This window comes from Phoxinus phoxinus (assembly GCF_949152265.1).
Source record: "Phoxinus phoxinus genome assembly, chromosome: 23".
Taxonomy (NCBI): Eukaryota; Metazoa; Chordata; class Actinopteri; order Cypriniformes; family Leuciscidae; genus Phoxinus; species Phoxinus phoxinus.
The window spans coordinates 3,266,146-3,283,958 of record NC_136898.1 but is presented as its reverse complement, the minus strand read 5'-3'; the positions used below and the strand labels follow the sequence as shown (position 1 = coordinate 3,283,958).

Sequence of the window (17,813 nt, the reverse complement as noted above, 5' to 3'; positions counted from 1 at the left end):
TATATTACAATTTCTCTGAAATGCTATATTTAATAGGCATAAATGTTTAATAAATGCATTATAGATGCATTCATTTACATAGATTGCCAGAACCGAAATCTGAAAATTGGATAAAGGCTCAAAATTGAAAATTGTTTATTTTTGTTGCTGACAGCTTTTTTGATTTCTTTTTATCTCTCCCTAAATCAGAAAATACTTTCAACAGCCAGACAAAAATAAATTCAGCATGTTTTCAGCAATAAAATGTAATATAAATGTGAGGTGAATGATATATGAACAAACCCCTCAGTAAAACCCTTCAGAATATAGATAGGAATAAAACTGTAAAGTTTGGTGTAAGTGCTGCTTAAGTGAAGAAAAATCTCACAGCCTTTAAAGACATGTATAATAACTGAAATCTACAGACAAAAATAGATAAAGTGTAATAAAATAGACATAAAACACTTGTATGTGTATTTTGAATGTTCCCACTAGCTTGAAAGAAGACATGTTATGGAAGCAAAATAGCCCGAAATCTCAAAACTGACCAGTGCATTAAAACACACATGGTTTTGACTGTAGTGAATAAACAGAGATTACAAAATATTCCTTAAATTGTCTAGAAACAGAAGGTCTAGCCCACCTGATTTATCCTTTTGGATAGCTCGGTCTTCAAAATAACGAAACATCACTTGGAAACGATCAGATTCCAGTGAGCGTAACACCCTGAGAAGTTACAAGAGGTCATGTGACTGTTCGCACAAAAAACAAATCATCAGACACAATAAGTCTAATAGCCTGGCGTTCCCTCGTACCTCATGTATTCCAGCCGGTAGACGGACAGGAGGTAGGTGGACATCGCAAAGTCCAGTTTATTGATGAGCGCAGCGACCTCAGGAGGAGGATCCAGGAGATTAATGATGGTCCCCCTCAAATCATTCAACTCGGCCTAGAAACACATACAGTTTGACAGGGTGAATCACGACAGAACTCAGTGTTATTTTACTATCATTGATATGATACTATAGATTTTGTATAAATATGTCTACATAGTTTAAGTTTTAGCTTTTTCTTTTAGTTGATTTATTTTTAGTTATTTATATGCGAGAGGTCCCGGTTTCAAATCCCGGACGAGCCCCCACATTTGTCACGACCGGCTCAAAGCTGTAGAAAATGAATGGAGGACATCAATGAACTTCTTATTACAAAACACATTTGCTGCTATTGAGGTGTGATACAGGTACGGTTAGGCACGGGTTTAGTGGCATGGGTAAGGTTAAGGGTGGGTTAAAGTGTAAGGGAAGTGAAATTATAGGTGTTATTTCAGAAATTAATCAAATCAAAGTTTATTTATAGAGCACTTTAAAAAAAAAAATTTTTTTTTTGCAGTGCTGTACAAGCATAATTACAGCTGTAAGTACATACAGGTAATTTGAAATAAAAGTACAATGTATAAAACATGTACAGTATGTACACAATAAATGCATTGTATCAAATTATTAATTAAAATAGTAGTTAAAGACACTTAATATAAAGGGGGTCCGAAAATGCTTTTATGGCTTTACTTTTAGTCAATGATAATAAGCCTGGTGATAATGTCGGAATTGACCAAAATGATCAGTCTGATTTGGCGATATTGGAACAATCTGAGATTTAATAACAAGAAATAAAGCAGTACCGGAGTGACAGTATCGTTCTTCAGGGCGGAGTTATACTGCAGTTCTGAGCGCAGCGGTTCTCCGCTGGGGAACGTCAGCAGGGGGGATTTGGTTGCGATCTCACACACTCCCTCATACCACTCCTCCGGCCACAAACCTGAAGAAGATTTCTCAAAATCAGCTGAAGACATCATCAATATTCGGACCAAAAAAATTGGACTCAATTCATTAATATTGGAGTATTATAAACACTGCATTAAGTAGCAGTATTATTACAAGGCTTCCTTCAAGGCCCAGATATACTTCAGGTGAAATCAAAGGATGAACTGGTGTGACGTCATTTCGAACTAAATCTGGCTAAAACGAAGTTCATTTCTGGAGTTCGAAGTAGCTCACCAAAGCAAACTTTAGGCTGGTAAACACCTTTAAATGAATGATGTAATAGGTGGGTGTGGCTCTGAGGCTCCGCCTTATTTGACATGGAATTTTCTCTGGTTCACTTCTGTTCAGTCCGTCAAGGTGAGAAACGAGTAATGCTGCGTTCACGCCATGTTGTAAATACCGAAATTTAGAGATGAGCCGTTGGACTGGGAATTATGCGTGCAATTATGGTACAAGTAGGAGCTCTCAGAAAATTCCCAGCCTACAAGTTGCATTAACAAGCTCTACGAGGACTTGAACGCTTTGTACAAGTTGAAATCTCACAATTACGGTAATTAAGACATGGCGTGTACGCACATTAAAAACTTGAACACACTGGAGAGCTGCTTAATAGTAAAATATTTAAGGTGAAATTCTAATTGAAAGTGACACTGACACTGTTTTTTATGTTTAATACTGTAAAGCTGCTTGCTTTGAAGCAATCTATTGTTTAAGGAGGTCCGAATTGCAGAGCTGGTGGAAATATATCCACATCGCTATGATCAGAAGCTTTCTCAAGTGCTGTCTCAATTTTTGTTGTGTTTATTTTGCAACAAATATTTACATATTCATCTAAACACCGCTCGCAGCAGTGTGGGCGGAGTCAGGATGTTTGCTAACAGTATAATCGCTCCAAAGGTTTTTCTAACGTCTTTTTATCCCTAAAGGAAGAACAAAAAAGATCTTCGCCGTGAGTATATCGGGGCCTTCGGTTATTTTTACTTGGTAATAATTTTATCACAAGTAATAGTATATTGTTTAATCTTCAACATATAAACAGAGAAAATAAACAGCTACAAATATATGTTGGCTTATATAAGTGATATAAGTGATCTGACCTGAGCCCTCAACAGCGAAGCCCATCACAACCGAATATAGCCAGAAATCTCTGAACAGCTTTTGAAGTCTAGGTTTGGCCTCTTTTATGGCCGGCAAACGTTTGGTCAGCTATAAGATAAAAAAACAGACGGATTAAATTATGAACAAAGTGACACAATCAGGATTTAACCAAAATAATTAAATGTGCAGACTGTGGGGAACCAAAGTAAAATACAGTGTGTTCATTTTATCAAATTTTGCAACAAATACAGTCTGATTTACCCCAAGTAAGCACTTTAAAAAAATTTAGAAATCGCAATTTTTATCATAATATTCAAGTTTGATTTATATAACTTTATGGTTCAACAGAACAACTGTTGGGTAAAAACAGTGACTTAAGTATAAATGCATCTTTTATTCTTTTTTAATAAATGTGATTGACTTAAATCTAATGTAAATAACAACCAAATATTCAATTCTAAATCATCAACTGGACATTAAAAAAACTGATCTGTGACATCAAGACCAATAGTGACCAATAGTGAGCGACTAAAATGTCAAAATATATGTAGCGTACTGCAATCTGCTGCTATTACACGCTTTGTAGACTGTACACAATTGTGTCACATTAGCAGAAATCCCATTCTCTTACCACAGCAATGACAGGAATGAGAACTCCTAAATTCCCAGCGCTGCTGGATGCCTGAGGAAAAATTAACATAAGATATATTATATATAAGCAGAAACACTACTTTACTCAAATAATCCATAAATATTTCATGACTTTTCATCAGTCACCTGTGAATACTAGGGACTAATCCTATTACAGCATTAACACTAATGATCTGAATTAAAACAATCCTTACTGTAGCAGACCACACTGCATTTCTACATTCCCTCTTTTATTATCATGTAACATTCAGAAAGTCTTCATTGACAACAGCAGTCCAATATAAAGAATGCAAGACATGCTACACATGCTTGTCCTACAATGAAGTAGAGAAATAACAATAAAGGACTTTAATCTGAAGACCCGATACCTTGAGGGCCGGGCCCTTCTCGCTGGCTCTCTCACTGGCTCGTTTCCCCTCCAGTCCCAGCTGCACAAACAACTCCAGCAGATTCACCAGCAGCTCATCCACCATCTGTTCTGTCTGCAGGTTCGCTGCGATGTTGGCCAGAGCGTTGATCACGGCCAGAGAACAGTGCCTGCACCAAACACGACAATACTGAGATAACTGACATGTTAAAGATGCACTTGGTAAATATGAAAAGCATTTATGTGCTGTGATGCGCTAGTGTCATCCTTACTATTATTGTCAGTACTTTTCATGTGCATGTCTATATATATATATATATATATATATATATATATATTCATGTCTTTATCTTAATTTATCACAAGTTTGAAATCATCATTTGATTAAGATTTTTTTTCTCTTATATTTAAAAATACAGTTAAAAAAGCAATATTGTGATGTTATTAAAATTTTAAATAACTGTTTTCTAAATTAATTTATCTTAAATATATTAATATTTAATATAATATTTATTCCTGTAAAGCTGAGTTTACAGCATCATTACTCCAGTCTTCAGTGTCACATGATCCTTCAGAAATCATTATAATATGAGGATTTGCTGCTCAATGTTGGAAAAAGTTGTGCTGCCTCATATTTTTGTAGAAACCATGTTTTCAGGATATTCTTATGATTAATTTAATGCGTCCTATTTAAAAAATATTTTTTTTAATCTGATAATTATGAATTGCAGTGTACCATGGTTTCAACAAATGCATGAAGCTTAAGCACTAAATCATCATATTATAATGATTTCTGAAGGATCATGTGACACTGAAGACTGGAGTAATGATGCTCACACACACGTATACAGTATATGTATATATATATATATATATATATATATATATATTTTTTTTTTTTTTAATTGAGCCAGAATTTGTTATTATTATTATTTATTTATATTGTTTGTTGCTGACACAGTGTTAGTTATTACTTCATCACTTGGGACAAGTTTTTTACTTTGTATTAAAGAAAACGTGAAAAAAAACTATGGAGAATACAGAATATTCAGGACAATTTAGGGCACAACTTGATATTATCTATTGATATGATTTTTCTCCATCCACACGCCCTTGGTAACGCCAAAAAACCGAAGAAATCCCAAGGGAATAATCACCTGTATCCATGATCCTTATAGTCTTTGGTGGAGTAAACCATCGAGCTGGCCTTCACACTTATCTGCTGGAACAAGTTCCAAACTTCCTGATAAATGTATTGCTGCCGGAGACAAACAGATATAAGGAGACGTTAGCACTAGTAGACTGACCGAAACACTCCCTATGACAGAAGACAGAACTGCGGCGTACGTTTCCGGTGATGACCATACAGCCCAGCTGATCTATGATGAGCACGTCCAGCTGGGACGGCGGCTGGCAGAACTTCTGCTGGAGGATCTGGAGGATGGGCTCCATCACACGGGGAGTGTCTCTCAGAGCCACGGCGATGTGCCCTAATGCTCGGATGGTGTGATCTGGGATGAGGTGGGCTTCCCTGCGGGAGAGAGAGACACACAATGTTTTTCTCACTTTTATACATTATGGAATATGCAGTATATATTTTAAATGATTTATCCGTGCACATCAATATATATTTTTTAATTCATGTGCCTCATAATCTTAGATCAGAATAACTTCCCCCTCCCTCTTGCAGTAACTCTTCTCTTCTCTGATGATGAGGGCGGGGCAACCCAACATTTTTTCTCCTTTCAGGAAGCCATTTCACTTCTTGAAAAATTAGAATATCGTGCAAAAGTTAATTTATTTCAACTTAAAAGGTGAAACTAATATATTATATAGACTCATTACAGCTGGCAACACACTTATGAAAACCCCAAATTCAAAATTAGAGTATTGTGAAAAGTTTTCATAAGCTGTAAGCCATAATCATCAAAATGATAACAAATAAAGGCTTGAAATATCTCACTTCGCATGTAATGAGTCTATATAATATATTAGTTTCACCTTTTAAGTTGAATTACTGAAATAAATGAACTTTTGCACCATATTCAAATTTTTTGAGTTTCACCTCTACGTCACAATACTAGGGAAGAAGAGACTATTGACTGTCTACTTCTGTTTCATGCCGACTTTAAAGACTACTTTAGATACTTTAGGCTACTTTTAGATGAGAGCTTCTGAAAACAATGATTTAAAAGACTAACTATTTAATGAACAATAAGAAAGAAAGTTGGATTAAGATGAATGAGATTTGATTCACTGTCAGAACATACTTGTCATTTTCCTGCGAGATGTACAGACGATTGGAAAGACTGGCAAGGAAAGCCTCAACGATGACCGAGTCCATGGACAACCCTGCTTTTAAACACCTGGATTAACAAAAATAGTTACTTATTAGTGTTCAGAGGTTGAATTGAAATAGAAATCTTGTGTAACATCAGATATGTCTTAAATTACACTTTTAAACAGTTTAATCGTTGATGTATAAAAGCATTAATTTCTTTAAAATAATAATTACTGACCCCACATTTTTAAACAGTAGCATGTCATAATCATAAAATTGTATGTCACAATTAAAGTCATAAAATTGCAAATGCTAAATTGCACAATGCAATCCAAAAGGAATTGTTGGCAATATTAGCAAAAAAACACACAAAAAAACATGCACAGATGCTCACTTTGAAAATCACAATAACTTTGCTTTCCGGACATCTTTGGCATACTATGATTTGGAACGCATAACTTTCATCTGAAAATATTTTCAAAAGTATAGAGGAGGTTTACCTGCAAATATTGTCGATGGAGATGTCTCGGAGCTGCTCGTACATGGACGGCTGAGTCTTCCTACTGGCGTGAGAACTGAAGGTGGACTGGGAATGCTCATTGGTCACATGGATCTTGATCTCACCTGTTACTGTTTAGTGGGAAAGGGAGTTAGACTACTTGCACTGAGCCAACTGTTTATATTTTTTAAAGAGCACCTATTATGCTTTTTTTTTACACATTCATCTTTCTTTAGTGTGTAATGTTGGTGTTTGAGCATGAAAAAAGTCAGAAAGCACAAAGTCCCTCCAGTGGGAGTTCTTCTCTATATCAGTGTCAGTGTTTCTGAACTCCTGATCGTTTCTTCCGGGAACAAACACGTCACAATATTCCACATTTAAATAATTAATACGCAGAATAAAGGGGCGGGGCCTGGTTGAGTTAGTTAGTAGTGTGTTAAACTGGCGGTTTTGGTAAGGGGCCGGACATTTCCCAAACACGCTCGAATCGCTTGACACAACACACTGATCCTGCCGACCAATCAGAGCACAGTGTACTTTTCAGTAGGAGGGGCTTCATAGAGACAGGAACTGAACAGAGCGTTACTGACAAACTGGGAAGAGAGGAGCCGCAACAATGGAGGATATGAGGAAAAGAATGTGTTTGTTTAACATTTAAGTATGAAAACCTGTTCCAGTTGAGTCCAAAATCAAGACTTTGTAATATGGTCTCTTTAATTTATATAAAAAATCTAGACACAATAAACATGTTAATGAGAACGAAATCAAGGGGAAGATCTCACCTGTGGGGTACTGACTGTGATATTTGTAGAGCTTCACCAGCACAGGTGAAGGTACAACCAAGAAATCTCTTAGAGACATGGTGACTGAGTGAGCCACCACAGGGAAACGCTCACACAACCGTCCGAGACCCTGTTTCGAGAACACAGGTAGCACAATAATACATGAAATATCCTATTTCACCCCAAAATGTTCAAAATAATAATTTCCTTAGCGCACTGTGAGAGGAGCAAAACTCAGGATGCACCTGTAAGCAGCAGATGAGCAGAGGCATGTGAGCGATGATGACTTTACTAGACGTCTTAGACTGCAGCTTCTCAGACAGTTTGGTGCAAAGGTTCTCCGCACCTGGCAGAAACAAGCCGATAAATGAATAAGCCGATAAATGAACAGTTAGAGTGTATCATGAGATACATGCAGAAAATGATCCCAGAATACTCCCTCAGTCTCTCACCCTGTTCCTCCGTGACGGCCCAAACCATGAGGTCCACGCAGGCGGCGTTGGCCTGGCAGCGCAGTTTGAGCGGGTTCAGCTCGCTGTGCAGATACTCCACGTCATGCAGGATCCTCTGCAGCTCCGACTGACTGCTGCTGAACTGCTCCAGAACAAAGTCATGAACCTCCTTCACGTACGACACCTGCAGGTCTGAGCACACAAACACAAATCACATTAACACAAACCGTAATAAGAGTTACTGGAGTTATTGAAAGCTGCAAGTCTTAGAGATGCTAAATATTTGTGTGAAATTCCCCAAAAACTAAAACAAAAAATATATATTTTTTTTTTTTTACAAGCATTTATTTTTCTTCTATGCCATTTATCTAAACATTTATAACCCTTTTCTACTATTCATTTAAATAATTGATTTATTTTATTTGTTTGATATTTATAATATTAAATATAATAGATTATTAATAATAATAACACAAAAATATTATATATTTTAAAAGGTTAATACATTGAAAATTTTATTTGTTTGTGATTTATAAATATAGATTAATATTAAGTATAAGAAGAACATGACAAAATATTATTTGATTGTATTGGTAATAAATTGTAGTTATTTTGTTATAATAAATATTTTAAAAGAATAATAATAATAATAATAGAACAATAATAATTATTATCATTAATAATAATTAACATACTATTTCAGTTTAATAATGACACTATTGTCTTTTTAGAGTTGCTATAGACCTTATGAGCCAGGCAAACAATGGCACAGCCATCTTTAGAGTATTGTCTTTGAACTATCGTTTTTGCGGTCGCTCTGTGTATCTCTGTGGCATTGCTGTCCAGGAGTAATTAGCTTATGAAGTGGATTTACTTAATGTAAAGTTATCATGAGGATTGTAATGTTTAAAGCAGATATCTTAACAAATGTCAGTAGACCGGGAAGATTTTAAAATGAGCCGTTCATTCATAAATACGCAAGATCGCTGTGAAAATACCAACCGAAAGACAAAAGACAACGAGCGCAGCGCTGAAAAGGGGCGGAGCTACAAAAGGTCTATACAGTAGAATTGAATTCTGTTTGCATCATTGAATCATTATTGTCCTGTTTATCACTGTGAAGCTGCTTTGAAACAGTCCGTATTGTATAAAGTGCTATAGAAATAAAGGTGACTTGACTGATTCTCATTTACCTTTCATGTAGTACAAAGTGTCCCTCAGCATTTTAAAAATGGCCACATACAGCGGATCACTGAACGTCTTGTAGTTCAGATTAGCTGCCGCATTGACCTGTAACAAAGCAAAGGTCCACAAATCAACACAGTGTCTTTTGAACAGAACAAACATAAAGCAGTTGGATCTGAATCAAAGCATGTACCTCTAGAACTGCAACCATATTCTGATCCAGTGTCTTCATAAAAGATTCTGACACAAAGTGCTCAACCTATCCAAGCAGATAAAGCAACAACAAAAATATCAACAGAGTAAACATAAAAACACCAGTGGCTTACGAGTACAACATAATAAACTTAAGCTGAAGGCACAGCAGAACATTGACCATTTCCAGAAGCTGCCTCAGTAAATCCAGTGGTACATCAAACTCTTTACTGTTGCTGCCCGTGAAGAGTGGCGAGACGGAGAAACTCGAGCTTATGGTGGAGAAATAGTAGTCTGGGTCCACAGCGCTGCCGTCGGGCAAGTATGAGCCAGCTGGAGCACAAAAACAAGACCACGTCAGGACACATCAAACCAAGACAGCATTCGTGGACATCAAAACCTTGTCCAAACATGTCAATTGTATTAATAAATACTAAGTAGGCAAACCTGTAAAAACGCTGTTCTTTTTAAAGTTACCTTCAAAATAAGGAGCAGAAGGGTCAGAAGGGGAACCTGGAGGAAGTCCGACACGCTCTGGACTGGCCTATAAAACACATTACAGACACAAAATCACAATTTCAACTAATGCTACACCTATTGACTAAATCATAGGCCTGGTTTCCCAGACAAGGCTTAGATTAGGCCAGGATTAGGTCACAGTTAACTGAATGATAACTTTTTAATGCTGAACTCAGCCAAGACTGAAACTTTAATAATTGCCCCTGAGCAGAGCATCCCTCAGATAAAACAGCATATCGGTGCCTTAGGTTCGTCTGTTCAGCCAAGTCTCAGGAGCTTAGGTGTTGTTTTGTTAGGTGTCTCTGGAGAAACACTCAAAACAACTTATTAAAAGCTGTTTCTTTCAATTAAGGAACATTTCTAAGATAAGAGCCTTGGTGTCAAAAGCCGAGTTGGAGATGATCATTCATGCTTTTATCTCGTCTCGTATAGACTATTGTAACAGTCTTTTTATTTGCCTGAATTAGAAAGGATCTTTGTCGTCTCCAGACTGTCCAGAGTTCTGCTGCTAGGCTTTTAACCCACACGAGTAAAAGGGCACATATTACTCCTGTTTTAGCTTCACTTCATTGGCTACCAGTGAAATTTAGAATGCACTTCAAAATTTTGGTTCTAACTTTTAGAGCCCTACAAGGACAGGCACCACCATACATCTCTGACCTGATACAGCTGCGTACGTCCTCACGTAGTCTGAGATCAACAGGCCAGAGATTTTTAGTTGCCCCCCTTACACATTTTAAAACTAGAGGGGACCGTTCATTTCAAGTTGTGGCACCTAGGTTGTGGAACGCTTTGCCTCCTTCCATACGCTGCTTGGATTGTGTGGAAAATTTTAAAACCCAGTTGAAAACTCTTCTTTTTAAAGAGGCTTTTAACTAGACTGTAGGGTGGTTAGGCTGGTCTAATGTGTACGTCTGTCTATTTTGATTATGTGCTGTAATGTATTTGTAAGAATTGTGAACTCTTCCTTTTGTTGTGAAGCACTTTGTGATTTTTATCTGTGAAATGTGCTATACAAATAAATTTTACTTTACTTACTTTACTACAGTTCAGTTAGGACATCTAAGTAGCTTTTGTAAACCTTCCTATGAAAAAAAACATTACTTGTGTGCATCTTGAGACATATTTTTAGATATGTCAGGGCAAGTTTCTTTAAGTTAAAACAGCTAAAACATGCATTTTAGTCTGGGACTAGGCTAAAGCCTTGTCTTTAAAAAAATGAATAATATTCTAGTATTTTTTTCCCAAAGTGTGTATGTGCTACTCTAGAGTATTTGATCACACTGGTTGGCATTATATAGCTTATGTCGTGATTGCTCCAGTCTCGTTTTAAAGATCCACACACCCTCTCATGAGGGGCATTCGCACCGGAGGAACCTTTTCATAGATACTCGAACTATTGGGCGGAAGTACCCGTTTTTTGGCGTGTTCACACCGCAGGAACTAGGAACTATTTTAGTTCTAGGAACTATTTTAGTTCTAGGAACTCCTTTTGGAGAAACTAATTTATGGCGCTTTTCCACTGCATGGTACGGTACGGTTCGGTACGGCACGGCACGCTTTGGCGCTTTTCCACTGCATGGTACGGTACGGCTCGGTTCGGTACGGCTCACTTATGGCACATTTCCACTGCATAGTACGATACTAAACGTGACGTGAAAACACTGCAGATCACTGATTGGTCAGTCACTTCAGCGTCATTGTATTTGCGATACGAGACACTAAACCCGCTAGATTTAAATAGCCAGACAACAGCCAACGCAGTAGCACCTGTTTTTAGAGTATTTACTTGACAAAATAAGTAAAAAAAGAAATCAAAAAAGAAATGGCTGAATCGTGGTCAGTGGACGAGGTGTCGACGTTCCTCTCGTTGATTGCCGCCGGACCTACAAACTGTGTAGGGACAAATTAGAGGCGACAACTATTAATGATCAGTCCCACCCACTTTGAAGCGGTACTAACTGCAGTGGAAAAGCAACCGATCTAAAGCAAACCGAACCGTGCCGTACCGAGTCGAGTCGTACCACGCAGTGGAAAAGCGAAGCGAGCCGAACCGCTCCGCGCCGAGACGGACCGTACCGAGCCGTACCATGCAGTGGAAAAGCGCCATTAGCTCCTACTTCAGAGTCGGGTCTAAACCAGCACTATAGGAACTACCCGTGACACACACAGATTATAGCCTATATATTTACACCACAAAATAACTCTACGAACATGGAAAACAGTGATAGATGGGACACTTAACCTTTACGCTAAGGAGAAAATCAACCAATGCAACTTTGAGGGGACCAAGAGAAACAAGATTATGTATTTCTGCTCAGCTAGTGACACTAGACAGCAAACACACAGCAAACGCTAATACCTTTTCATATGCTGTCTACTTTCTATGTATAACAGTTCTATCTAATAACGTATTAGAAAGGACTGGTAGACAGATCTTAAACTAATGAACACGGAGAATGCGAGCACTGTTAGTTTGCTAAGGCTCTGGCGTTCTCAGCGCCGTCAAAATAAAGTCACAACAACAAGCGTGGCTTCCGTCACTTCATATTCCTACTGGCGGTGCCAATGCAACCAGGAAAACGTTCTTAAGGAAACCATTAGTTCTCGTTGGCTAGTTCGCCCGACCGCAGTCCTCCAGATCCAGGCCGTATCCGGATCTGATGAAGGACCTGCGCCTGGACACGACGACACCGCAGTCCTGAAGTGTCAACTAGCCTCTCCCCTGTGAAGGCCTCCCTCCCTTCCCTTTACCTCTGTACAGATAAAACGCTGTCGGGATCATTCTGGTTCACGTGGCTACGTGGAAGCGATAAAAAAATCTGTATTATACATTTTTCAAGGCTTGTACCTTGGAACGTTTCACTGTTTTGTGCAAATGAGCGGCCGGATCGCATTAGGGTTTTCTGTTAGAACGCTGTCATGTTAGCGGCTCCTAAGTTAACAACTAATGATGGTTGCGACGGAAGCGAATCAATCAAAACTAACTTTAGCTGGACAATACATTTATTTTAGAGCTGCTATAAAGCCAAAACAATCTCTGTATCTTTAATATCCCATTATCACTGTAAAGCTGCTTTGAAACAATCTATATTGTTAAAAGCGCTATATAAATGAAGGTGACTTGACTAGTTCTCAGAACTACCCGGTGCGAAAGCCCCTATGGTGCAGGGAGAAGATGCATTCGGTACCTGTTGTGAGATGCTGGAAACACTGCTGGTTTTACGGCGTAAAGAGTCGCTCTGGTAGACGGCGAGGAACGAGGTGGGTAGGATGGAGCGGAAATCGTTAAAGGATCGTCGTCGGGTCACCTCCGTCCCCTCTCCTGTGCCCAAGGTCTGAGGGCTGACCCGTGGGAAGAGTTTAGACAGCAGTGGCTCCTCTGTGTTGCTGTAGCGGCCAAACGCTCGCACCACTCCCAGCAGACAGGGCACAGTGTATTTACACAGGTATTCTGGGTAGGAAAATCAGAAGAGAGGGTATTATTACTTCACCATTCAAAGTCAACATGAAATCAAAATTGACCCTATTAATTATTTAAAAGGTTTTTTATTTCATTTGAAATCATTTCTTGATTTTTAAATAAATGTATCTGGTCATTTATTTAAAAGTCTATTGTGATTATTCTAAAGAAAAAACAATAATTATATATATATATATATATATATATATATATATATATATATATATATATACATACATATATAAATTAATAATTTTATTCAGCAAGAATGCATTAAATTGGTCAAAAGTGATGTAATGTAATGCTGTTTTTTTTTTTTTTTTTTTTTTTTTGTCATTAAAAATCCTGAAATGAAATGCATCACGGTTTCCCAAAAAATATAAATGTTTTCAACAATAATTTTCAATAATAATCATAAATGTTTCTTGAGCAGCAAATCATCATATTAGAAGGATCATGTGACACTGAAGACTGGATTAATGATGCTGAAAATTCAGCTTTGATCACAGGAATAAATTACAGTTTAAAATATATAAAAACTTTTTAATTGTAATAATATTTCACAATATTATTGTTGTTACTGTATTTTTAATCAAATGCCACCTTGGTGAGCAGAAGAATCTTTCAAAAACTTCTTACACAGAAAACTTTAGTGTAATATTAACCAATGATTTGACAGTCCATGTTTCTTGATCCAATCAAATCCAAATGGATAAAATAAAATCACACTCTTCATTATTTCCAGGTGATTGCTTTGACTTCAATTTCACATGAACACCTTCATATAAGGAATGGCATTCAGGATAGGAAGAAAACACTGACCTTTATCTTGGCCTTCGATGTTCTGACACATTTCCTGTAGCACCTGCATGAGGTTCATCACAGCCTCCAAAATCTGAAAGAGATTCCTTAAATCTATTAGTTTTCTCTTTAGACCTCAATCAGGGCAGATGCACAGCATAATTCATTTGACATGAATGATAACGAGAGGCGTTGTACTGTTGTATTCACAGGTGTTAATTATTCAGTTAGTGATGTAATACAACCTATTAAACTTGTATTTGTAATATCAAATTATAACTGACATCTCTCAATATGATAATTTGTTATGTGGTGAGAAATTAAGCCTCTTTTTAAATACAATAGGATAGCAAATTAATCTAAAGCTTCTAATCAAAGAAACGCTAAAGGAAACAAGGAACTTCATATTTATGACAACGATTCTGGTTGAAAATTAATAAGATAATCATTGTAAATGACAGCAAGTTAAATCATCACGAACGCACCTGGATTCGCATGGACTCGTCCATCTGGGCAACATCTGAGAGCATCGTCACCAAACTGAAGGAGAAATTCTCCGCAATGGGGAGTGTGTCTGAAAACACCAGGACGAGAGACACGTAAGAGAAGGAACATTTGAGAATGAAATAAGGTAATGTGATAAAGAAGATTTTACCTCGTCCTTTCCTCTCTGAGCTCTCCTCGATCCATTGCACCCTGGGCAATCCCTTTAGCAAAACCAACAAGTACGGGACAATAGCGTCCCTGTGCTGAAGGAGTAAATGAACATATGATTCAGCACACAGACCAGCGTTGCTAAACAACACGACAAATGTTAAAGAACACGACAAATGAACACGACTAAATGCAAATGAGTTCGCTTTGATGAACATAAGATCCCATCAACTATCAAAATACACATCTTTTTTTTCCCGATTTTTAAATATATATATATATATTTTAAGAGATATAACCATTTAAACTAAATTTATTTTGGTTCAGTTATGACCTGGGAAGCTAACTGTGGCTTTACATATGAAATTGTTTTTGTTTTTTTTACATTTATTAATTAGATATGCAAAAATTACTTCTGAAATTATCCTCTTTCCCAAATGTCACACACTTTAAGGGCTGAATTGTATTGGTAATATGCATATGCAACTATAAACAGTAAACATATAAAAGATGTAACTGACATAAAAAAGAAACTACCATATATCTAATGAACGACCAATGCACAAAAAGCAAAGAGAGTTCTGCTGCCACCTACTGTTGATCATCTTTATCAAATGTATGCAAGTAAGATGAATATATTTTGTTTGAAAAAAAATTCCAGAGTAATATTTTTGTTGTTTTTGTGTTGTTTTGTTGGAAAAATTATACGTAGGTTTCATAAATTTAGACATTTTCCAATTCAATGAATACTGTAAAATTAAGTTTATGTGCTAACAAATTTCATATAGGCCTAATGATATATTCAAATACAATTTCTCATGAACATTTTCTTGCAGCACAGTGGATTTGCTCTAATTCTGTAATGTAATGAACATTTTCAAAGTATTTAATAAAAACGGGGGTAACTGTAGTAATAACAAAGTAAAACACGGAAACTTTTTTTTGCACATTCACTTATTAATAAGATGCTCCTGATCAGATTTAATATGATTGTTTTATAAGCTCACGTTTCACTCTGTCAAAGCTGACCCGGGATTGCGAAAGGTGTATAGGGTTAGGAGGCTTAATGTGTCCCGCTCTCCCTTATTTGAATGAAGAAAGCTGATATGTGACGGTGTTAAAACCAGTACCTGCAGCCCAGACTCCACCAGGAAGATGCCGAGAGCGATCACAGCATCTCTCCTCCGCTCATCCAGCTGGAAAACACCACGGATGTCCACGGGACACATGCATTGCAGCTTCAGGACCTGTATTATGCAAATGCATTTATAAAAAAACTCTACAATCTTCACCATGTAGAAGCTGCGAGAGCCAGTGTGCCATTTGTCTTTAATTTGTATAAATAATAACCATCATCTTTCATGTGTCAAACTAACTACAGAGTAAAACATGACACCAACAGAGTTATTATAGTTCACTAAAACTAAAACTTTTTGTTCATTTAAATAAAGAATGAAACAACATGTTTTTTTTATATCTCAACACAAAACTTCAAATAAATGAAAAAAAAAAAAACTTTAACAAAATCAAACTAAAAATTTAAATATGTGCACACAAATCATGAAAACTTCATGATGCAGTATTACAGCATGTAGAGAAGTTCACCAATGTGTAAGGAAGTTTATAACATACTTCCCTTTAAAACAGACTATTGATTAAATCACGTTATGTGGTCAAAAAGTGGCCAGAAAACCATCATACATAAAGAAGATAACATGCATAAATGAGTTTTAGGACAGCAGCATCACACACACTTGGTTTTAAAGGAGTGCACCTTTACACAGATTTACTAAGGCTCAGAAAAATGTTTTTGTTCTCAGAGTCACAAATGACTTTTCTATAGAGATCCACCCTTGCAACGCCTATCTGGTTTTTCACGTCCTGGCTGTCAGGCAGTAATAACATGTGTCAGGGTTATTATTGTATGCTTATTGTATATCTCAGTCTCTGAGCAAAAAGCTACTATAAAATGAGCAATTAAGATGAAACATCAGCCAGCACATCAGTGATATAAACTCATACTGTAAATCAATAAACAGTTATGCATCTGAACAAATATGAAATATAAAAGGTTATGCGTATTGTTTTGTGGATGTTATAAATTGATAGATTCTGCTCCTAAAAAACAAATATAACTTGTTATTGTCCATTTGAGTACTAGAGGATTGTTTATCGTTACCATTATTACTGTTGTTGTTGTTGTAAGATTAATAGTTTTATCCTGTCATTGTTGCCTTGTATTGTAACGGAGCAGTAAAGCACTTAATAAATAAACAATGATTACATTGCTTAATTAATTGAAATTGCTTTAAACTCAATATATAGATGATTACACATAGGGAATTATTCATAATGTAAATAATGTATCTTTATTTGAAGAGGGCGAACGTTAAACTAGTTACGTTAAAGCAATGGCTGTATAAAGATAACGTCAGCCGATTTGAATGAATGGTCTTCAACATTTGGATATACATGATACAAAAGGTTAAATAAATGAGAGTAAACATTAGGTACTCGATTAAACTATGGTTTGTTTTGGTCCTGTTAGCTGTTAGCTTCAGATGCTAATAGGAAGTAAAACTCTCACCTTGTCAATCGGAGCGGGTCGATGAGCAGCCAGAGAGCGCGCGAGAGACAGCACAGTATTAAAGTAAAAACCTCGCGACGTCCCTTTCGACGACATTTTTCATTTATATATTAAAACAACAAACCAATATCTACATCTTAAAATTAAATGTTCGTCCAGTGACAGCTGATGAGAGCTGCGACTACGGAAAGCCCGAGCGCACATTTGGCAAGGTCATTATCGCGATAGAATAGGGTCTGGCTGCAGACAACAGACGCAGTCTCAGCTTCACGCATGTGATATTTTCCAAGTAAGATCAAAAGTTGTATGGGTGTACTTCTGGAATCAGTGGAAAACAATCATGGCATCATACAGCAGGTCAACATGTATTCCAAACAATATAGAAATGATGAAGTAACGTTAAGAGACATCCACCCAAAAACCTCTCGATGATACGCATTCAAAGAAAAGATGGATCACCGATTCACATGAGTTTTCAATATC

The 17,813-nt window shown here is 36.9% G+C and overlaps 1 protein-coding gene across 4 annotated transcripts in view; it reads right to left on the bottom strand.

Moving 5' to 3' along the window:
* Positions 1 to 17,524, bottom strand: part of pi4kaa (phosphatidylinositol 4-kinase, catalytic, alpha a) — a 38,931-nt gene extending 21,407 nt beyond the window's left edge. For 2 of the 4 annotated variants that reach the window (XM_079599119.1, XM_079599121.1), the window contains exons 1-23: positions 17,331 to 17,524; positions 15,874 to 15,990; positions 14,745 to 14,838; positions 14,575 to 14,663; positions 14,111 to 14,183; positions 13,017 to 13,279; positions 9,754 to 9,850; positions 9,488 to 9,639; positions 9,308 to 9,373; positions 9,123 to 9,219; positions 7,930 to 8,121; positions 7,723 to 7,823; positions 7,478 to 7,607; positions 6,697 to 6,826; positions 6,186 to 6,281; positions 5,263 to 5,446; positions 5,073 to 5,173; positions 3,917 to 4,085; positions 3,529 to 3,579; positions 2,897 to 3,005; positions 1,658 to 1,794; positions 795 to 928; positions 623 to 705 (exon numbers count right to left, since the gene is read on the bottom strand). In XM_079599119.1, the coding sequence (XP_079455245.1) occupies positions 623 to 705; positions 795 to 928; positions 1,658 to 1,794; positions 2,897 to 3,005; positions 3,529 to 3,579; positions 3,917 to 4,085; positions 5,073 to 5,173; positions 5,263 to 5,446; positions 6,186 to 6,281; positions 6,697 to 6,826; positions 7,478 to 7,607; positions 7,723 to 7,823; positions 7,930 to 8,121; positions 9,123 to 9,219; positions 9,308 to 9,373; positions 9,488 to 9,639; positions 9,754 to 9,850; positions 13,017 to 13,279; positions 14,111 to 14,183; positions 14,575 to 14,663; positions 14,745 to 14,838; positions 15,874 to 15,990; positions 17,331 to 17,426 (2,761 nt within the window). In that variant the 5' untranslated portion in view covers positions 17,427 to 17,524. The remainder of the gene's footprint in view (positions 1 to 622; positions 706 to 794; positions 929 to 1,657; positions 1,795 to 2,896; positions 3,006 to 3,528; positions 3,580 to 3,916; positions 4,086 to 5,072; positions 5,174 to 5,262; positions 5,447 to 6,185; positions 6,282 to 6,696; positions 6,827 to 7,477; positions 7,608 to 7,722; positions 7,824 to 7,929; positions 8,122 to 9,122; positions 9,220 to 9,307; positions 9,374 to 9,487; positions 9,640 to 9,753; positions 9,851 to 13,016; positions 13,280 to 14,110; positions 14,184 to 14,574; positions 14,664 to 14,744; positions 14,839 to 15,873; positions 15,991 to 17,330) is intronic. The other 2 variants (XM_079599120.1, XM_079599122.1) reach the window with 1 other exon arrangement.
* Positions 17,525 to 17,813: the final 289 nt, after the last annotated feature.